Here is a 22,407-nt window from a genome sequence, read left to right as displayed (position 1 = left end):
CAGGCCCATTTCCGGCCTCAGTTGCCCTAGGCAACGCGTACCAGGGCACTTCCTGTATTGATTCGAATCGGAGCCTACGTCACATCCTCCCGAGAGGCTTTGCGCGCGCGCAGGCGCCTCAACGCTGAGTGGGCGTGTCGCGTCGCATTGAGGGGCGTGACCCGCCGCTCGGAGGGGCGTGTCGGGGCGTACCGATGCTATGGGGGCGTGTCCGGTCTACGCAGCGCGTCGGCGCGTGGGGCGTGTCCGCGGCGCGGGGGCGCGCGCGGCGGGCCGGGGCCGCGCGGCCTGCGGGAGGGTGCGAGCCGGGAACCGCGAGCGTCGCCATATTAGCGTCTGCGGAGCCGGGGGAGCCGGTGGGCGGCGGCGGCGGCCGGGCCGGGAGGAGCTTCCGGGCCTCACGGCGGAGCGGTGCGGCGCCGGGCAGCGGCGGAGCCTGCGGGAGCGAGCGGGCGACGGGAGTCAGCCAGGTGAGTTGGCCGGGACCCGCCCCCCGGGTTCCGGGGACCCCCAACCCCGGCCAGGGCTGCGCCAGATCCGATGACCCCGACACCCGTTCCTCCCGAGCGCCACATCCTAGCATCTCCCCGACCCTCGCCCCGCACCACTGCCAACCCCGACCATCCTTCCCCCTTCATTCTGGGTCTTCCCCAGCATCCCGGCAGCGCTCCCTTTCTGCTCCCCCACATCCCTACCCCTAGCCCAGCCTGTGCACCCCCGTGTATACCCTGACCCCTCCCTTCCCCAAGCTGTACCCCAAGATCTGAGCTACCCCAAGAACTTGCGATCTGAGATCCACTAATGACTGGCCCCATGGGGGCTCGGGGAATGGGACCTTGGTTGTTCGGGGGTCATAGGCAGGATCTCGGAACCGCACAAACAAGCTTGGAAGGTACCTCCATCCTCCCCCCAATTTGTGTTCCCCTGTCCTTCCAGATCTGCCAGACAGTGACCCCTCTGACAGCAGGTCTCCTGATTCTTGGGGGACCCCAGGCTGAACCCCACACAGCTTGTCCACACCCCTCTACCACCACCTTACTTCTCTGATTTGCATTCCGAACTTAGGCACCTCGCATTCTCTTGTGTAGAAAGCGTCCCCCCACCCAAAGCCACATCTCACCTGTCCCCAGCTGGTGGCCTGAGATCCACTCTTGCACATCTGTTGACCCCTAAGCCTGTTTAGTGTTTCCCTGTCCTGTCTCGTCCCCATTCATCCCCTAGTTCCTGGCATCTGCCTGGGTGGGAGGCAGACCCCTCATCCCAGTCCTCACCAGCGATGACCTCATTCCTCCACTAGTGAGCTCTCCCCACCCTACTCCTTCCTGCAGTTTGAATGAAGGTGATTTCCACCAGAAACTCACTGCCGCCCCATGCGTTTTGGGCTTGGACAGAAAGGGGTGGATGAGGCCCCCTGGGGCCATCCCTGCATTGTGCCCATGTTTGTGGAGTGTATCTCACTTAGTGGATCTACCTAGACTCTCATGTGCCACTGTTGCCTACAGTGTTGTTACAGGGGCCTGTCTGGTGATAAGGCGCTGTTGTTTGCTTCCTAATGGAGGGCCAAGGAGCTGAGCTGGACTGCGGGGGAATATGTTGTTTTCTATTGTGTTTTGTGGTGCTAGCCATGGTGGGCATGCGCTTACCACTGAGCTCGTCCCCAGCCTCGCTAAGTTCCCCGTGCTGTACTTAAACTTTTGGCTGTCCTCTTGCCTCAGCTTCTCGAGTTGTTGGGATCACAGGCTCAGTCTTCAGAGGGGTTTGTAAGAGATGTTAAGATGTCCTTCTGTAAGCTGGAGCTTCTAGGAAGGACTGGGAACATGTCTTTGCTCCTGTGACTGGTACCTATGTAAAGCTCAGATCCACCAGGCTGGCAGCAGGCTGAGGGAAGGGAGGAGGAGGTGGGAGCAGGTGTAAAAGCATAGTTCTAGGGCATGGGGGTGCGCACCTGTCATCCCAGCACTGGGTGGGGGTTGAGGCAGGAGGATCACAAGTTCTAGGCCAGCCTGGCAGTCCCTGCACCCAAAAAAAGAAAATAAAGTGGGAAGAGATGCTGATTAAGAAACTGAAAGAAAAAGTTGACTGGCAGCTGGGTAGGATAGTGTGCACCTGCTGTCCTAGTATTCTGGAGGCTGAGGCAGAAGCATCTCGAGATCAAGGTGGGTCTGGGCTACATGGTCATGAGAACGTTTTGAAAAGAAAGGAAGGGACTGGAGAGACAGCTTAGTGGTTAAGGTGTATGCCTGCGAAGCCTAAGTACCCAGGTTGGGTTCTCCAGGTCCCATGTAAGCCAGATGCACAAGGTGGCACATGTGTCTGGAGTTTGTTTGCAGTGGCCGGAGGTCCAGGCATGCCCAGTCCCTCCTCCCCCTCCCCCCCCCGTCTCAAATAAATAAATAGTTTAAAACAAAAAAGAAAAAAAGGAAGGCTAGCCTGGTGTGTCTTCTGAGGTGGGCCATCTTGTTGGCCAGGCGTGTCCCCCACAGCACACACAGGGCTGATTCTAGCTAGTCTCCAGGCTGGACATCTGAATTATGGGGACAACGATCCAGAGTCACTGTTTTGGGGGTTAATCCTGGGGACCCCTGAGGACTTGGTCTTTTAGAATCAACCTCACCTCAGTAGCACTTAATGAGTCCTGCTTCCTAGAGGGGCTGGTTCTGTCCCCAGGGACACTGGCCTTGTCTGAGGACACGTGGCTGTCACATCTGAGAGAGCTCCTGGCCAGAGTGGGTGGAGGCCGAGGGTGGTGCTCAGCCCCTGCCCCTGGGCCCAGCACTTCCTAATATGCTGGCCACATGTCCATAGCTGAGGGAATCCTGCTGGAGAACAGACTGTGGGTACGTACCATAAGGAACCATTCCTGTCCCAGCAGCATGGCCTTCTGAGCACTTGTGACCTGTGAGCCCAGGGCCTGAAGGCATGTCACACCCCTTACTGGGAGCTGCTGGGGACTCTGTCCTGCCCTGGCCATAGCTCTTGCTACCCTACAGGTGTTTTGGGGTGGGATGGCTGGAGCGAACCCCAGAACACTGCCTCTATGTGGTTTGTTCCTGTCCTGGGTCCTCATGCCCCTCCCTTATATTCTCACTGTGGGCTGATCTAGAGCCACACTTGGCTCTTGAGCTTGACTCAGTTCATTGTTCAGCCCTTGGGCCTGACTGGTGAGAGATGCGGCTTGTTTGAGGCTGGCCATCCTTGGTCTCCCTAGTGCTGGGGTGACAGGTATGTGCCATCTTACCTGGCTTTAGGGGTCAAGCCCATCTCAGTTTCCTGCTCCTTCAGAGTCCTTCCTTGACATCCTTGTGTGCCATTAGCATCCTCAGGCCATGCAGCTCACGTTCACATGCTCCAGTGCTGCTCTGCTGCCATCATGTGTCTAGTTCTGGAACATTCCAGCACCCCAACAGATAGTTCTGTTCCCATGGGCCTTCACTCTATTCCATTTTCAGCCCTTAGCACCTGTGAATCCACTTCCTGTCCCTGGAGTCACCTGTTCTGGACATTTCCTGTCATGGAGTCCCACTCTGTATGGCCTTTGGTGTCTGATTCTCACTGAGCACGGTGTCCTTAAGGTCCCTCCATGCTGTGGCCTGTGTCAGAGCCTCGCTCCTGTTCCTGGCTGTGTGATAGTCCAGTGTGTGGGGGTTGCATTGGAGAAAGCATGCCTGTCCACTCTGTCTCTTGAGTCCAGCTGCTGGTGGAAGTCAGGTATGGGGTCATCTGTGGTGACCCTGTATGTCGCTGGTGGCCAGGGCCTGTTGGTCACTTTACTCCAGGTGCTCCATTGGCTGCACAGACTGGCCTGTCACAGGCAGTCCCTCCCTCCTTCAAGCCAGCACTTCTCAAGACACTTTCTCTAGCCCCATTTACAACACAGCCTTGTTCCCTGTCCCCCTTGCCTCCCCTGAGCCCTGTTTCTTATCCCCTGTCCCCTCTACTTCCCTGAGCCCTGTGTCCTGGAACCTGGCCATGCAGTCACTGCTTCCTTCTGCTCAGCCTGTGTCACTATAGCACACACCTGTGAGGCGCCACTGGGGTCATATCAGGACAGCTGTCTTTCAACCTTTCTACCTTCCCTATTGGTGTTCCTTCCGCCTTGGCTGGACCAACATTTGTGTGCTTCTGGAAACAGCAGCCAGCCCACATCCCTGTTCTTTTCTTGCTCACCCCTTCTTTCTATCTCCCCACTCACGCACCCACCCACCCGCCCACACATGTACTTACATGCACTCACCCACCCACCTTCCATCAGTCTAATCCAATCTCACCCATCCATCCACTCATCCACCTACCCATTCACAGAACGATTTATTCATTTATCTACTTACCAACCTTTCATCAGTTTAATCCAATCTCTTCTATCCATCCTTCCACCCACCTACCTCCCCATCCATCCATCCCTCTATCCACCTATCCTTCCTTCTCTTTCTCCCTGTGTCCCTGAGGGGCTGGGGCTGACCCCAGGGCATTCCTCAGTCCGAACCTATGCTCCCTCACCCACACACGCCCTTTGCAACTGCTCCTTTGTTGGGAACAGGCCCCTCCTGGGTGGGTTTGTCCTGGAACCACTGCTTTGCTGTGGCTCCTCAGTAGCACTTGTTTCCTCCAGGGCCAGGCTGGGAAGTGAGGCGGGGAGAGGCCAGAGCCAGGCTCTGTTCCTGAGACAGTAACTGTCCCCACCCCATGAAGTCTGACCAGGATGATTCCACACCCCCCCCCCGCTCCCCCCCTGCACATTGGCTCATGTCTGGCACATTGGTGGTCATCAGAACTTGTGTGCTGTAGACCAGGGACACTGCTTAGGACCTTGCAGAGCCCAGGATGACCCACAGGGAACGAGCCAGCCCTCTGTCCCTACAGTGACAGAGCCCCATAGAGTCCCCACATCCCACAGTGTGCCTTTCTGCCAGGTGGTCAGCTCCATGTCCGCATAGGCTGCCATAGCCCAGATGCAGGACTGCATTACAGCTGTGCTTTTCTCTCGAGAGTGCTGGGCTGGAGCCACTGGCCAGTCACCATGGGGGTGACTGGTAACCCTGTGGGGTCCCCTTGGTGGTGCAGTCATTACCGATTGGAACCTGCCTGTGTGATAACAGGGTGGGTTTGGAGTGAGCACCCAATATATAGATGAGTATGTAGGTGGATGGGTGGATAGAGGGACAGACTGGATTGAATTGATGGGTTGATGGTGGGTGGGTAGATGGATGGATGGGTGAATGAGTGAGTGAGTGGGTGGGTGGATGGATGGGTGAGTGAGTGGGTAGATGGTTATATGGATGGATGGGTGTATGAGTGGGTAGGTAGATAGATGGGTGAATTGAATTAATGGATGGATGAGTGCGTTGGTGGATGGATTAGATTGATGGATGGATGGATAGATTGGGTAGGTAGGTGGTTGGATGGACAGACAAATACAGTGAGCCTGTGCATGTGCACTGGGAATGTCTCTTGTAGCCTGGTTACCATGCCTAATTGAATGACTTACTCTCACAGTGACCCCAGGCACCCAGGGTGGGTGCAGTGTTCTTGTATCCTCACCTAGTGCAAAAGGTCAGGACAGCCACTCTGCTTGTCCTCTTGGCTGGAGGCTAGTGCCCCCAGGAGGGTAGCTCGACCTCTGGTATTGTGCCCAGTTGTGTAGTTACCTCTCTGTTACCTGTCACATTTGCTAATGGCCAGGTCTGCCCAATAACTGTCCATCCTCCCTGGGCTGCTCCCAGGTGGTGACCCATGGGGTCTACAGTCTCCAGGGGACCTACCTGCCACACATCCCACCTGTACCACACACACAGTGGTGTAGGACAGGAACCACCTGGCTGGTGTCCTGTTGTGGAGCCCATGGCACCAGCCACCACTTACCCATGGGCCCCTCCTGTGGGTCAGGCTCGCTGCTGACCACTTGCCATACCTGTGTCCCTTTCTCTAGCCCCACAGGTGGGTGGCATCATTGCTACATGGAGGAAGAGCCTGATGTCCTCAGTTGAAGCTGTCCAGAGCCCAGAGGGCCCAGCGCACTCTTCCACATGCCTTCTGAAAGATTCGAGGGGTTCACTGTATGGGTCTGCCTGTGAGGTTCCCCGGGAAGACATGGACATGGCAGTGTGTTGCAGCCTGCTGTAACGCAAGCATCCAGGGTGGCAGGGAGGAGACAAAGGGGATCAGAGGGACACTTGAGGAGGCATGTCTCCAGGCTCTGGTGAGACCCGAGCAGGGATTCTAGACCCTGGGGCTGTGGGAGTCCCCAGCCTGACCTCCCAGTAGGACTCTTCACCTTTGTACTTGAGCAAGCTCTCTCAAAGCTGAATGCGTGGCCAGGGCAGCCCTCAGTGTCCTGGTCCCTATGCACAGGTGCCTCAAGATTCTGCTCTCTCAGCACCATACCTGATGTGTGGGCCCAGGGCAGGTGATATGGTTTCCCAGCTCAGCCTTATGTCCCTGGCTGCTCAGGCCACTGTCCCCATCTTTTCCTTAAGGTAGGATTGTCCTCCCATAGGTTGTCAAGAGGGTGAACTCTAGTAGGGGTTAAGCAAAGTTCACCTGTGCTTCCTCTGTGGCCAGCCTAAGGCACACAGGAGTCACGCAGGCAGTGCCAGGGCCAATATCCCCAAGGCTGCAGCTTGCTGGCCAGCCTTCCTCCCTAGCCTGCTCCATGCAGCCTGAGGGTAGCTAGAGTGATATCTCATATGGATACCGCCCTGCTGCCCTCACCTGAGACTGTCCCAGGGACATTGGGCCACGTCTGGGGATGTGTGGTGCTGTCATGACTGGGGAAGCTCTCGTTATGGAGTAGGTAGAGTTGGGGACACTGCTCAGTACCCTGAGGGCCCCACAGAGAACACCCCAGCTCCATATCCACAGTAATCAAGAGACCCTGGCTTGGATGCATAGTGGCCACATGCAGACCACAGTGAGTCACCAGGGCAGCCACTGGGATGGCATTCCTTTCTGTCCCATGAGGAATCTTGAAGCACAAAAGTGGTGGGGACCAGTTTTTCTAGATCTGCAGCACCTGGAAGGCGGGGTGGCCTGGCAAGCCTGGGGCAGGCTCTTGCTGCACCCACGGGAAGCCTCCTGGCCAGAGGATGAATGTCCTGGGTGAGTGGCTATGCCATTGGTCCTTGGGAACAGCTGCCTGTGGCTGGCGTCTGCATCTGGAGAGGGTGGGATGTGGTGGCTCAGCTTCTGCCCATGCAGGATCCTGGGCTTGAGAACCAGAAGGTGACTCTGGTTTCAGAACCCAGGCCCCACCAGTGTCACCTGGAAGGGACAGGCCTGGGAGGCACTCAGGAGTCCTAGTCCTGCTCTGGATAGTCCCTCATGCCATGGCCAACCCCACGCTCCTGCCCGCTGGGCCCTGCCAGCAGGGTTGCACATCCCATGAAGCAAACCCTGTACCTGGCCCAGGCCTGGCCCAGTGGGAGCCTCTGACAGGTGTTAGGTGACCAGGCTGTGCCATTGCCAAGGGACAGGGGTGGCTGGGACATTGGCCTTGTGGCTGTGGCCACAGGGACTGCCTGTGTAAGTGGAGGGTCTTTTTTTTTTTTTTTTTTTAATTATTTGAGAGGGAGAGAAAAAAGGCAGATAAAGAGAGGCAGAGAGACAGAGAGAGAGAATGGTGCATGAGAGCTTTTTTTTTTGGTGTATGTGTGTGGTGTATGTGCACATGTAGCACGTGGTGTGTGGTGTGTGTGCGTATGGAGGCCGGGGGTCATCAGGTTTCCTCCTCTATCACTGTTCCGTCTTACTTCCTTGAGACACGGTCTGTCACTGAACCTTGACTACTGGCCATGGAGCTGCAGTAATCCTCCTGCCTCCACCCTCTCGGCACTGGGATTACAAGAGTGTGTCGCCATGCCTGACTTTCTACACGGGTGCTGGGGATCAAACTCGGATCCTCGTGCTTGTGCAGTAGGTACTCTTACTTGCTGAGCCATCTCCCTGCCCAAGGACCTGTCTTCACGGAAGAGTAGCTGCATACATAGACGACATACACAGACCTGTGACGGGCAGCAGGTTCACCCCGCCAGACCTGGACAGCAGCGTGGGTGCAGCCTGTCACTGCCCTGTCACTGGGCTGGAGGTGGCACTCTGCCTGTCTCATCAGTACTCTGCCCAAAGACTCCACCTATGCAAGCACAGGCCACCAGGCTGATGGCCTGTGAACAGCCAATGACTTCTGTCCTCTTTCCCCAGCCAGAGTCCCTTCACCTGTTGCAGCACGACAACATCCCTGTACCACTCGCAGGCCCCGTGGCCTGACTCTGTTCAGACAAGTCTGCAATGGCTCTGCACATGCTGAAGGCTCAGCACACACTTGAAGTTTCCTTTTTTTATTTTTGTTTACAAGGTAGGATCTCACTGTAGTTCAGGCTGACCTGGAATTCACTATGTAGTCTCAGGGTGGCCTTGAACTCATGGTGATTGTCCTTCCTCTGCCTCCCAAGTGCTGGGACTAAAGGCATGCACCACCACGTCCAGCCTAAAAAGTATTGTTTTTATTATTATTATTATTATTGTTATTTAAGAGAGAGAGAAAGAGAAGCAATGGGCATGCCAGGGCCTCCAGCCACTGCAAACGAACTCCAGACTCATGTGCCACCCTGTGCATCTGGCTTACATGGGTTCTGGAGAATCGAACCGAGGTCCTTTGCCTTTGCAGGCAAACACCTTAACCGCTAAGCCATTTCTCCAGCTCTTTTGTTTTTTCTTTCTATTTATTTGAGAGAGTGAAGGACTGAGAGAGAATGAGTGTGCCAGGGCCTCCAGCTGTTGCAAATGAACTCCAGATGCATGTACCACCTTGTGAATTTGGCTTACGTGGGTCCTAGAGAATAGAACCAAGGTCCTTTGGCTTTGCTGGCAAGCACCTCAACTACGAAGCCATCTCAGCAACCCTTCCTTTTTTTTTCTTTTTGGCATTTTCAGGTACAGTCTTAGGTAGCCTAGGCTGGCCTAGAACTCAATATGTAGTTGAGGATAACCCTCCCATCTCCACCTCCTCAAGCTTTTTTGTTGTTGTTGTTGCTACTGTTGAGATAGGGTCTAACTCTCTAGCTCAGCCTGCCTTCAAACTTGTGACAATCCTCCTGCCTCAGCCTGAGATACCAGGCCTCTGCCACTCTGCATGTCTCATGGCCATATTTTCTTTTTCTTTTCTTTTTATTTAAGTTTTTAAAGAATACTTTACTTATTTAAGAGGCAGAAAAAGAAAGAGACAGAGAGAGAATGGGCACAACCAGGCCTTTAGCCAGTGCAAACAAATTTCAGATGCATGTGCAGCCTTGTGGCTTGGGTGAGTACTGGGGAATGGAACCTGGGTCCACTGAGCCATACCTCCAGCCCTTTTAAAATATATATATCTTACTTATTTGCAAGGAGAGAGTGTGTGACTGTGGGAATGCCAGGGCCTCTAGCCTCTGTAAACAGACTCCAGGTGTATATGCCACTTTGTGCATCTGACTTTATTTGGGTACTGGGGAATTGAACCTAGGTCGTTAGGCTTTGCCAGCAAGCACCTTAACCACCAAGCCATCTCTCTGGCCCCAGAGTTTCTTTTTCTTTCTTGTGGGCTCATTTGTACAATGGCACATGCATGGAGATCAGAGGACAACTTCAGTTGTTGGTCCTCATCTTTCATTGTGTTAGAGGCAGGGTCTCATTCTGCACTCCGTTCACTGGCCCGCAAACTTCTGGCACATTCTCCTGGCCATTCCTCAGGTACGCAGGGATTGAAGATGCTTGCACGACAGTATTGTTTTACCTAAAGTCTGGGGATTTGGACTCAGTTACTTACGCCTGCACCCAACATGCTTTTCCATTAAACCATCTCCCCAGCTCTGTGGCCAGACTTCCTAAGCATAAGTTCTTGGAGGTAGAGAGCCCATGAACGAGGATGCGTGCGAAGTAGAAACCCTAGTACGAGGGTGTGTGTGTCCACACATGCTGAAGGCTGGTCTGTGGCCCCCTCACAATTGGCCTTCTCTCTCAGTTGACAGGCATCTTCCCAGTTTGGGGTCCTCTTGATAGGAAGCCCTGTTTGTGGTGTGTGTCCCTTAGTTGACCTTTACGGAGTCCCCAGCTGGCTGTCCTAGGGCTTTGGGGCTCACGCCTGTCCCTGCCATGCCGGTGAGCAGGGGGACCTGCAGATAACAAAGTGGGACAAGCGGCTGCCAACCAGCCATGAAACTGGCCCTCATCAGAGCCTGCTGCAGCCAGAGTCAAGGTTACTATATCTTGGGCTATGTGTTACTGTCCCACAATGAGGTGCAATGTTAGAGCTTCACTGTGCCAGCTCCCAGTTCCTGCTGTGCAGTCTTATCCCCTGCAGCCGGGCTGAGAGGCAGTGTCCCACACTGGATATGCTGTGTGATTAGGTGACCCCTTGATGGGCCTGTTTCCAGGGCCAGACACTGGTGTGTCACAAGTCTTGGTACAGTGTGGCGCCAGTCAAACAGATGGGACAATTGGGAAATTCCTGCCTAGAATCCACAGTGAGGGCTGGGGGCGAGGTCAGCAGTAGAGTGACAGCCTAGAACCCACATGGAGGGCTGGGGTCAGCAGTAGAGTGACAGCCTTGAACCCTTAGTGGGGGCTGGGGGCGTGGTCTGTGATAGATTCTGGCCTAGCGTGGGAGGGTCTGGTTCGTGTCATTCTGCAGGAGTGGAAGGACATGGAGGGTCTATACACACATACTTTACCACAGAGGGGATCCTGGAGCCCACTTCATGTGAAACAAACTTAAAGAGTATGTGTAATATCTTCATGGAGACTTACTGGTTTTGGTTTTTATTTATTTACTTTTACTCTTTTGAGGCATCATCAGTCTTGTGCAGGCTGAGCTAGAACCCACTCTTGGTCTCCAGGTGACTCTTTCCTCAGCCTCCTGGCTGCTGGGGTTAACAGCCCGGGTCAGCATGCCTGGGCTGACTTAAAGCTTTTTAAAAATATCTTATTTTATTTATTTATTTGAGACAGGAAGATGCAGGTAGAGAATGGGTGCACCAGGTCCTCTAGCCACTATAAATGAACTACAGATGCATGTACCACTGTGTGTATCAGGCTTTATGTGGATACTGGGGAATTGAACCTGGGTCTATTTTGCTTTGCAGGCAAGCACTCTAAGCCATCTCACCAGCGCCCTGACTTAAAGTTTTATTTTGTTTATTGAAATGGCATTGCTGTGTAGCTTAGGCTGGTCTGGAATGTACAGTTCTCCTGTCTCAGCCTCCCCAGTGCCGGATGACAGTTGTGCACCCCTGCACCAGGCACGATGCTACTTTGAAGATGTACTCTGTCCCCAGTGTCTGTCCTTCCAGGCCCTGCTGTCTGCGTAGATTCCTAATTCTCCTGAGAATTGGTGCTATCAGTGGGACCAGTGGTGACCAGTCCATTCTCTGTGGCCTGGGGTCATTGATGTCTTGTGAGCAGAGACTCCTCACCTGCCACTTAAGAGCTCTACACAGCACAGCTTTTCCGAGGCACCAGCTAGGGCACATGCTTAGTTAGGGTGGGCATGGCCAGTACGGCCATATCTGTTTGTCACCCAATCTGGCACTGTGCTCCTGGGGTGGCTGGGCCCTGAGACCAGGGTGGTGTCCACATCACATGTCTGCCAGTTCAGATCCTCAGGCCTGTGTCTGTGGGTGGCCATGTGAACTTGGGACCTGCACAGCATAGGTCTTCAAGTAGGTGATGGCAGGTGCATCCTGAGCAGAGCCAGAGGGGCTGTGAGTGGAAGAGGGGTTACATTGTCATTGGTGGGACTCTGTAGAAATCAGCTGGGGACAGGCTGATGGGACACAGGCAGACACACAGACCAGACTCAGCTTTGTGCCCTTCATACCTTGGCAGTCAAGCTAGTGCCTTTGTTTCTCATGAGTATTTCTTTAAAAAGTAAAATGTTAAGCCGGGTATGGTGGTGCACACCATTAATCCCAGCACTTGGGAGGCAGAGGTAGGAGGATCGCCATGAGGTCGAGGCCACCCTGAGACTACATAGTGAATTCCAGGTCAGCCTGGGCTAGAGTGAGACCCTACCTCGAAACCGCTCCCCCTCCAAAAAAAAGAGGAAAGAAAAAAAAGTGAAATGTTAGGCCAGGTGTGGGGTCACACCTGTGACTCCAGATCATGGGAGGTCATGGCCAGAAGGGTCATCAGGTCAGCCTGGCCGACAATCTCGTGATGTGTGAGGAAATGGGCCTGTTCTCTCTTCTACTGGCTGTCTCTGAATCTGATGGCTCTAGGACCTGAGTGATGTTCTTTGTGTCCGGTTGCTCACAGAGCTTATTTACTCAAAGGTCTTCCTCGTGGTGGTTATGGACCAAGCTGTGTGTCCCGCAGTGTTTAGGGCACTGTGTGTACATGTCTTCTGTCTCACGTGAACATCTAGGAGTGGCCTTCCTAGGTCACATGGTGATTGTCCAGCTATTTGATGAGCTGGAGCTAGAAAGGACCCAGAACCCCTGGGGAATTCGGGAGTTGGTGCTGAATGGGATGGGATGGAGCTTCAGCTTAGGATAATGGAAGGTTCTGGAGAAGATGGTGAAAGTCATCACATATGTAGGGGAGTTTGTTCTGGCCAAAAGAGCCAACTGTCTGTAACAGTAAGGATTGAGGGCTGTGCAGGGTAAAAGGGCAGGGAGGTGATGGGTCAGGGTTGTGTGGTGCCCGGGGGTGAGGGTAGGAACAGCAGTTCCGAGCCTGTGCCAGGCTGGGCCCCAAGGACCATTTCTGACGCCACCTGCAGTGAGGCAGGTACTTCTCCCCACCTGTCCATGAGGCTGTTCACTTCTCTTGCATGTCCTGCGGGGGTCAAAGCTGTGGACAGTATGGAAGCCTGGGCCACGAGCCTGTGTCAGTAAAGATTTATTTTATTTTTTTTAATTAGACTATTATTTATTGAGGGAAGTACAGAGCCAAGGAAAGACTCCCCATGTGACTACAGATCCCATGTGGGTGGGGGGGAGCTAGGAAAACCATGGAAAGAAGGGAGAAAGAGGCCTGGAGGGATGGCTTAGTGGTTAAGGCATTTGCCTACAAAGCCAAAGGGCCCAGGTTCGATTACCCAGGATCTACTTTAGCCAGATGCAGAAGAGGGCACACACGTCTGGAGTTCATTTGCAATGGTTGGAGGCCCTGGCATGCCCATTCTTTCTTTGTCTCTCCCCCTCTTTCTCTGTCAACTAAATAAGTACATAAAAATACAATATTTTTTTAAAAAGAAAAAGGCTAAAGAAATGGCTTAGCAGTTAAGGTGTTTGTCTGCAAAGCCAAAGGACCCAGGTTTGATTCCCTTGGACCCACATACACAAGGGGGCACACGTGTCTGGAGTTTGTTTGCAGTGGCTGGTGCCCTGGCACGCCCATTCTCTCTCTCTCCCCCCGCCCTCCTTCTTTCTCTCTGTCAAATAAATAAAAACAAAATATTTTTAAGAAGAAAAAAGAGAAAGAAACTTCAAAGAGCTCCAGCCATGTGGGGAGCTGGTGGGGGTAAGGAGTCCATGTGGAGTGTAAGGGCTAGGGAGCTCTTCCCACGGCTCTCCCTCTGGTCAGAGCTCAGGCCCAGCCATGGGAAAACTCACCCACAGCTGGAAGTTCCTAAATGGTCAGGGCTATTATTTTTTTAAAGGTCTTTTAGTTTTTTTTTTTTAAAAAATATTTATTTATTTAAGAGAGAAGGAAATAGGCAGATAGAGAGAATGGACATGCCAGGGTGTCCAGCCGCTGCAGAAGAACTCCAGCCACATGCACCACCTTGCGCATCTGGCTTATGTGGGTCTTGAATTGAACCTTGATCCTTAGGCTTTGCGGGCAAGCACCTTAAGCACTGAGCCATCTCTCCAGTCCCAGTAAAACTTATTTACAAAAGCTTTCTGGTCATCTCAGCATCCTGGAGTCCCAGCAGGCTCAGCCAGGTGCTGGCTCTGCCCTGGACTTATATCCACCCACACTTCTTCCTGCCCCTCTGGGGTCCACTTCTCTCTGCAGTATTGTTCAGTGGGCCTGGGGTTGGGGGTCATGCGATAGCTGGTATCAGCAGGCAATCCCAGATGAGGGCAGACTCCCTGATCCCTGGAATGTCAGGACAGCCTAGCCACAAGACTCTATGAGCACAGGTGCGGCTCCTGGGTTCACTGACCCGGCGTCCGTCTATCTGTCCTGCAGGCCGCCTTGCGCGGGCATTGCCCGCCATGGACCAGGACTATGAGCGGAGGCTGCTGCGGCAGATCGTCATCCACAATGAGAATGCCATGCCGGGTGTGAGTGCCCCAGGCTGGGCTGTGGGGGCGGGGTGGGGATGGGAGGGAGCAGGCACCTGTTCCTCCAGTGACTGTAGCTCCCCCAGGTCCCCGAGATGCGGCGGACCCTGACACCAGCCAACTCCCCAGTGTCCTCACCCAGCAAACATGGGGACCGCTTCATACCCTCGCGAGCTGGGGCCAACTGGAGCGTGAACTTCCACAGGATCAACGTGAGGCCCAAGGCGCCCCGCCCCGGATAGGAACTCCTGGGGTCCTCGGGCTGGGTAGGGAGGCTCCTCACCCGCTCCTCTCCCACAGGAGAATGAGAAGTCGCCCAGCCAGAACCGCAAAGCCAAGGATGCCACCTCGGACAATGGCAAAGGTGAGGGGTACTCGATGCCCACCCCACCCCATTGGTACCCCACCCTCCTGCAGGTGCCAGGCTACCCTCGAGCCCTACCCACCCAGACTCCGCCCTTTCTCTTTCACAGACGGCCTGGCCTACTCAGCCCTGCTGAAGAATGAGCTGCTGGGCGCAGGCATTGAGAAGGTGCAGGACCCTCAGACGGAGGACCGGCGGCTGCAGCCGTCCACTCCTGAGCACAAGGGCCTCTTCACGGTTAGCCGCCATTAGCCATGGTGGGGTCGAGGGGGTTCCCTGCCAACTTGCTCTGGACTGCTTGTCCGCAGTTCCCATGGGAGGGCACTGCACTGCGCCAGAGGACCTGCTTGGGGTTCCTATCCTGCATCCTCAGCTCGCATGGCCTTGGCGCCCACTCAGCAGGTGTCTCCGTCCCGCAGTATTCCCTCAGCACCAAGCGCTCAAGCCCCGATGATGGCAATGACGTGTCCCCATACTCCCTGTCCCCCGTTAGCAACAAAAGGTAAGCCTGGGTGGCAGAGAGGCCTTCCTGGGGGCCATGGCTGCACACCGTGGCCTGGCAATGGGACACACCAGGGAAGTAGACTTCAGGGGAGGCTGGGAAGGGGCAGAGTTGTGGGACCACCCAGTGTCAGCATTACCTGCTGGTGTGACAGGAGACACAAGGAACCCCCAGGTCTCCGTGGGAGTGGAGCAGGGTTCTCCCCACCATTGTCAGCATGATAACCAGCCTGCTACCTACCCCTAGTCAGAAGCTGCTGCGCTCCCCACGGAAGCCCACGCGGAAGATCTCCAAGATCCCCTTCAAGGTGCTGGACGCCCCTGAACTGCAGGACGACTTCTACCTCAACCTGGTGGACTGGTCATCACTCAATGTCCTCAGCGTGGGGCTGGGGACCTGCGTGTACCTGTGGAGTGCCTGCACCAGCCAGGTAGGTTTGAGGGGGACACTACTGGCTGGCCTCCCTGCCCCCTCTCCCCACCACCCAGGGGGTGATGTGACCTGGGAAACACCAGCTAGAGATCCTAGAACCTGCCTGTCCCTGTGACCAGACTGTTACCATGCACTCCCCCCTGCCTCTATCTCCCAACTTCTTGCCAAAAGCAGGCACTTCTTCCTGTGACCCCCGGCACCTCATCTTCATCCGTCCAGGGGAGGTGCAAGGTGCAGCTCATGTCCCCACGGGAGGGCTGTGCAGGGATAGAACCAAACACAGGTGCCTCCCTGTCCCTTCCTCCATACTGTCCCACTTGCTGTCCCTGCAGCACCTCAGGCTCAGGCTCATGGGTTCCTATGCTGGCCTTTCACTTAACTCTGAGCTGTCCCTGTCACAGCCCTAGTGCCCAGCCTGTGTGCTCTGTAGTCAACAGGGCTGCATGATGATGGCCTATGGGCAGAAGGCAACAGGCTACCTCACTCTAACCTTGTATTTCCAGGTGACCCGGCTCTGTGACCTCTCTGTGGAAGGGGACTCAGTGACCTCCGTGGGCTGGTCTGAGCGAGTGAGTTCATAAAGCTTGTTCCACATGGCCCATGCAGGACCTGAGGTCACCCCTAGTAGATGTATCCTACATTGGCAAGGTACTCAGAGCAAATGTTATGGGGACACAGGTAGGGGTCCTGCATCCTTTCATAGGGTGCAGGGTATTATCTGGACATCTGGGGGTGCCTCCCCCTAGACTACTCAAGCCCAGGAAAGGAACAGATGGCAGAGGAAGGACAAGGATGTCCATCTGACCCAAGCCTGTAGTATCCCCTGCCTGTCTCCTTACAGGGTATCTGGTTTAGTTGTAACTTTCTGTTTTCTCTATTAGGGGGCTGATTACCCAGGACTAGGAGGGAACTTAAGACTCTATCACTGACCATGCCCCAGCCTCCTCCCGCCTTTTTTTTCTTTTAGAGCAGGAGAGACAAGACTTGGCACACCAATGCCTCAGCCACTGAAATCGAAGTCCAGATGCTTACGCCACTTAGTGGCAATGTGCAACCTTGCACTTGCCTCACTTTTATGCATCTGGCTTACGTGGGATCTGGAGAGTTGAATATGGGTCCTTAGGCTTTGCAGGCAAGCGCCTTAACTGCTAAACCATCTCTCCAGAACAAAAATAAAATAATTTTTAAAAAGGCAGGGGGCTGGAGAGATGGCTTAGTGGTTCTTCTTTCTCTCAAATAAATAAGAATAAATTTAAAATATATTTTTATTTGAGAGAGGGAGAGAGAATGAAAGGCAAAGAGAATGGGTGTGCCAGGGCCTCTAATGGCTGCAAACAAACTCCAGATGCATGCACCACCTTGTGGATCTTGTTTACATGGTTCCTGAGGAATAGAACCTGGGTCCTTTGGCTTTGCAGGCAAGCACCTTAACTGCTAAGCCATCTCTCAAGCCCAAAAATTTTATTTGTTTGAGAGGGAGAGAGAAAGAGACATTTAAAGAAAGGATGGACATGCCAGGGCCTCTGGCCACTGCAAATTAACTCCAGACACATGTGCCACCTTGTGCATCTGGTTTCCATGGATATTGGGGAATTGAGCTTGTGTCCTCAGGCTTCCCAGGCAAGTGCCTTAACTGCTAAACCATCTCTCCAGCCCCCCAGCCCTTTTATGTGTGAGTATGTGTGTGCATTTGTGTGGGTTGCTACAACTTCCTGTGGCTTTATGTGGGTGACAGGGGAACTGAACCCCAGGCCAGCAGGTTTTACAAGCAGTGCCTTTAACTTATGAGCCATCTCCCATCCCAGTGGCTCTATTTCAGAGCCATGCTGTTAGGCCTTGAGGTGTTTTTCTTTTGTTATTATTGTTATTTTGAGGCAGGTTCTTCCTCTAGCCCAGGCTGACCTGGAGCTCACTCTGTAGTCCCAGGCTGGCCTTGAACCCGGTAGGAAGGTTTGTTTGCAGTGGCTGGAGGCCCTGGTATGCCCATTCTCTTCTTTCTCTTAAATAAATAAATAAATAAAATATTTTTTCAAAAAAGAAGCTATAAAACTGGGTGTAGCACTGGATGTCAGAGACAGAGATAGGAAGATCACCATGAGTTTGAGGCCACCAAGACTACATAGGCAATTCCAAGTCAGACTGGGCTAGAGTGAGACCCTACCTAAAAAAAAAAAAAAACATAAAACGCTGGGTGTTCTGGTGCACACCTTTAATTCTAGCACTCAGGAGGCTGAAATAGGAGGATCACTATGAATTCAAGACAGGCTGAAAAGTAAGGCCTTACCTCGAGAAAAAATCTAAAAACAACAGGTTTGGGGAGATGATCCAGTTGTTAAAGGCTCTTGTTTGTTTGCAGCTGCAGGAGGCCCTGGTGCTCCCACCCTCCCCCTCCTCCCAATAAAAATTGAAATTTAAAAAAGTCATAGAAAACATATTGCAGAGGCCTGGTGGGGTCATGAGTAACCTGGGTCCTCTCCCTATGTCACAGGGGAACCTGGTGGCTGTGGGCACTCACAAGGGCTTTGTGCAGATATGGGACGCTGCCGCTGGGAAGAAGCTGTCCATGCTGGAAGGCCACACGGCGCGAGTCGGTGAGAACCAGGCAGGGCAGCCACTCCAAGTCAGCCACAGCCCCTCGCCAGCTGAGGCTCACCACCCTGTCCCCCCACAGGAGCACTGGCCTGGAATGCTGACCAGCTGTCCTCTGGGAGCCGTGACCGCATGATTCTGCAGAGGGACATCCGCACACCACCTCTACAGTCAGAGCGGCGGCTGCAGGGCCACCGACAGGAGGTGTGCGGCCTCAAGTGGTCCACTGACCACCAACTCCTCGCTTCAGGAGGCAATGACAACAAGGTACAGCAGGCCCATCCCACAGGCTGGTGGCCATGGTCTCTGCTGCAGTTGGTAATGCCTGCTTTAGGAGCTGTCTGATCTTGGCTTGTCCCTGCTGCATGTCAGGCCCAACCTCGAACTGAAGTGTGGGCCCCAGGGACCCCAAGGACACCCCTGTCTCCCTGAGATTAGCTTGGGGATGTCCTTCATCTCTCTGGGTTTAGTAGGGGAACATCCCTTATGTCCCTGGCTTTGCTAGGCATTACAGCCCTCTTTGGTGGGGTTACCCTTGTCTTCCTGAGTTTGATGACTATGCCTCTTTTTGGGTTTGGTGGGGGGTGGTGGGTGACATCTTTTCTCTCTGGGCTTGATGAGGGGTATGCCTATCTGCTCTTTGGTTTGGGGGGGGTTCAGAGGAGAGGTGCTTCTGTGTCCTGGACTCACCACCATCCCCACAGCTGCTGGTGTGGAACCACTCGAGCCTGAGCCCCGTGCAGCAGTACACAGAGCACCTGGCTGCTGTGAAGGCCATCGCTTGGTCCCCTCACCAGCACGGGCTGCTGGCATCAGGTGGTGGAACAGCCGACCGTTGCATCCGCTTCTGGAACACGCTCACAGGCCAGCCACTGCAGTGCATGGACACTGGCTCACAAGTGTGCAACCTGGCGTGGTCCAAGCACGCCAACGAGCTGGTAAGGGAGGCAATGCAGGGTGAAGAAGTAGAGGGAGAGGCTCCCCATCTAGGGCAACAAGCACCTCAGGCCTCCTGCCCCTGCTCTTGCCAAATTAGGGCTCCATGTCCTCAGGGAGGGTGGGTCACACAGGGCCCTAGAGTTCCTGGGTGCGAGTGGCCTCATCTCACTCCATCTTGCCTTCCTGTCCAGGTGAGCACACATGGCTACTCTCAGAACCAGATCCTGGTGTGGAAATATCCATCCCTCACTCAGGTGGCCAAGCTCACTGGCCACTCCTACCGTGTCCTCTACTTGGTGAGTGTGTGGCCTCTGGGTTCGCCTGGTCGGCAGGAGATGGTAACGTTGCACTCATCCCTCCCTGCTGTCGTCAGTCCTCAAGGGGCCCTGTGCTCCTGTGCCCTCTCATCATGTCTGGTTCACTTCTCACAAAGAGTCACTGGATGGGACTGGGCCTTGGCAGCAGAGCGCTCGCCTGGCATATGCAGGGGTTCTGAGTTGTATCTGCAGCACTGCATAAACTGGGCAGGTGCTGCACACCTCTCAATCCAGCATTTGGAGGATGAAGAGACAGGAGATTGGGAGTTCAAGGCCAGTTTTGGCCATGCAACAAAATTGAGGCCAGCCTTGGCTGTATAAGACCCTGCCTCAAAAAAAAAACAAAAACAAAAACAAAAACTGGCGTCCAGCCCTCTTCCATGGGCTGTCCCTCTGTGTGGAAAGAGAGGCTCAGAGCTCACACGTAGCTGCACAGAGAATACCTGTGTCCATCCATCTTCACGTCTGTCCCTTGTGCTTGGTGCAGAGCCCATTGTTCCCTGCCAGGGTTCTACCTTGCCTCCTGGGGTCCTTCCCAGCTTCTACTCCTTATCTTGAGCCCATTCCATCATGGAGTGCCTACCAAGGCTGGCAGACACCCACCATTGGCTGTGCTCTCTGCAGGCTATGTCCCCTGATGGTGAGGCCATTGTCACTGGTGCTGGAGATGAGACCCTGCGGTTCTGGAACGTCTTCAGCAAAACCCGCTCCACAAAGGTAACATGGCAAATTAGCCACACATCCCCACTGCGGGGACACCCAACCCAAGCCCCTCACATCCTCGTGTTGCCTACGTGGCCTCTCTGAGGCTTAGGCCACAGTGGCTCACATCCCCCCTCTGTGCTGGGACACCCCACCCTGAACCCCCTTACATCCCACACTGTCCACATGGCCTCTGTGGCTCATGGTCCACGTCCACAGGAGTCCGTGTCAGTGCTGAATCTCTTCACACGGATCCGGTAGACCTGCTCTGGACAAGCAGCTCCATCTGCATCAATGGACTGGCCAGCACGCCCGGACCCTGCTTCCTGCCCCATCTTCATAGCAGGCAGCCGGGCGCTGGGAGCTGGGCCCAGACTTGAACAGTGTATTAAATGCCTCGTTGTGAGCCTTGGCCACAGTGTCTAGGGCAGGGACATGGGGACCCTTAGCCATGGGCCCCATCTACCTTCCCAAAGGGCCCCGGCCCAACCTCACTCAAGCCAGGGACAGCTGCGTGATGGACGTCCCTGAAACCAGGTGCCATGTGGGGCTGCTCTGCCCAGAGCCCACAACCTCTGTCACCACTGCCCGAGCCGCGTCACGCACAGCCGAGCAGGAGCCTGTGACCCTGCCAGACACAGATGCCCAGTGTCCCATGGTGGGGACCCATGGGCCTGGGCTGTCACCCCTCCTCCCCCCAGAGGCAGGGACTCTCACTCATCTCCCAGTGAACTAGCACCATGGGCGGTCCCTGTGCCCTGCATATGTGTGTCTGTGTCCATGTTCCCTTCTCTTGTGTGATGGCTGTCCTTGCCTGGCCCATCTTGTCCTGGCCTTCTAAAAGCCTCTTGGTCATCCCTGACCTTGGATCCCATCTTGTGCCTCCCTGCTCACCAGTGGGGACATACGGTGGTGCTGGGTGATGGCGAGGCCGTGACATGTTGTATATATGTGTCTGTGACTCCTTCGGGCTGTTCCTGTGGTTTCTTATCAGTTCTACGAGGGCTGGGGCTTTGCTAGTCCTCACCTCAGCCCTGCATCACCTCTAGCCCTGGCCACTGGCTGCACCTGCTCACACCCACTGCCCTGGGCCTGGAGCAGACAGACCAGACAGCATGGGTGTCATGATCATGATTGATCACGAACTTGTTTCTGTTGGAAGTTTTATTCGTAGAAAGGCCACCTGAGACCTCCAGGTTCCAACCCCAGCACTGCACACCTGTCATCCTGGCTGGAGGATCCATTCAGGGCCACTCCTGTACATGTGACCTCTAGGAGAACACAAGCCAAACAGTCTGCTGTGGCTCATAGATGGCAGGGCCCTGCTGGGGAAGACAAAGTGTGCTTACGCAGGGCATGGATGGTGGGCTGTGGACTGTCCAAGGGTGGCCTTCACCCTTTCGTGGAGTTACGCACCTGCTCAGCAGATTCCCCCATAGGGCAGACCCACATGTCTGCTGTCAGGGTTCAAGGACAAGACTTCTCCCATGAAAGCGATACCTGGAGGTGTCCCTTATTCTGTCATGACTGTGGTGTGCAAGGGTGGCCATCTGCAGACACTTGTGAGCAGCAGCAGTGGGAGACAGATGACTCTTACGGGTCCCATGGAGCAGGTAGCTCTGGCCACTGTGATGTCAGATAGGACCATAGGGGAGGAGGAGCTGGGGAATTCGAGTCAGCCCTGGCTGCTTGGGGGGGGCGGGGGCAGGAGCTGGATTGTCAGTCTTCCAGTGGAAAATGGGGGAGTGTGAGACTTGGGGCCCAGGAGGTGCCCTGAGAGAATGTGCTTGGAAGGAAAAGGATGAGGGGTGGCTGTGGAGGGCTCCCTTTCCTACCGTTGTGGAAGCCAGGCTTTGCTGGAACCACGTCTAGGAGACCAGTCCAACGAAAGAGGGGCCGTGTCTGAAGAAAGGAGGGTTGGCAGCTCTCCCTGGCTCACTACACCACCAGCTGAGCTAGCCAGGAACCTGGGGTGGGGAGCGGAGAGGGAGACAAGGCGGGTGCCCTAAGGAAAGGGAAAAGATAAGTGTGCTGAGATGGGCAAGGGTGCCAGGTTTTGTCGGAGACCCCCAGACAGCAGGCTGAGGACAGGCTACTGCCCTCAGTGTAGAGGGAAAGCACCCGACCCAGGCCATGAGCAGGTAGAGGCTGCAGCTGCTGGTGGGCTCTGCGTGTTGGTTGGCTTTGGCTGGGTTTACTTTTCTTTCCTGATTGTGATATGCGTACAATATATGTGAAAGTGAGCAGTTCTGTGGACTTAATATATTATTTTGTAACCATTAGTGCTAACTCCAGAACATTCCA

General features: G+C 54.6%; 1 protein-coding gene across 1 annotated transcript; it reads left to right on the top strand.

The window, feature by feature from the left end:
- The first annotated feature begins 419 nt into the window (after positions 1–419).
- Positions 420–22,349, top strand: Fzr1 (fizzy and cell division cycle 20 related 1). The gene is made up of 14 exons (XM_045135027.1): positions 420–470; positions 14,164–14,258; positions 14,345–14,470; positions 14,559–14,622; positions 14,732–14,859; positions 15,042–15,124; positions 15,371–15,554; positions 16,060–16,125; positions 18,045–18,147; positions 18,228–18,412; positions 18,850–19,083; positions 19,276–19,380; positions 20,026–20,118; positions 20,323–22,349. The coding sequence occupies exons 2-14, from the start codon at positions 14,190–14,192 to the stop codon at positions 20,362–20,364; spliced, it is 1,482 nt and encodes a 493-aa protein (XP_044990962.1). The 5' UTR covers positions 420–470; positions 14,164–14,189; the 3' UTR covers positions 20,365–22,349.
- The last annotated feature ends 58 nt before the right edge of the window (positions 22,350–22,407 follow it).

The sequence above is a fragment of the Jaculus jaculus genome, chromosome 15 (assembly GCF_020740685.1).
Source record: "Jaculus jaculus isolate mJacJac1 chromosome 15, mJacJac1.mat.Y.cur, whole genome shotgun sequence".
NCBI classification, from domain to species: Eukaryota; Metazoa; Chordata; class Mammalia; order Rodentia; family Dipodidae; genus Jaculus; species Jaculus jaculus.
Note: the sequence above shows the minus strand (reverse complement) of the source record. Positions and strands in the feature narration are given on the sequence as shown.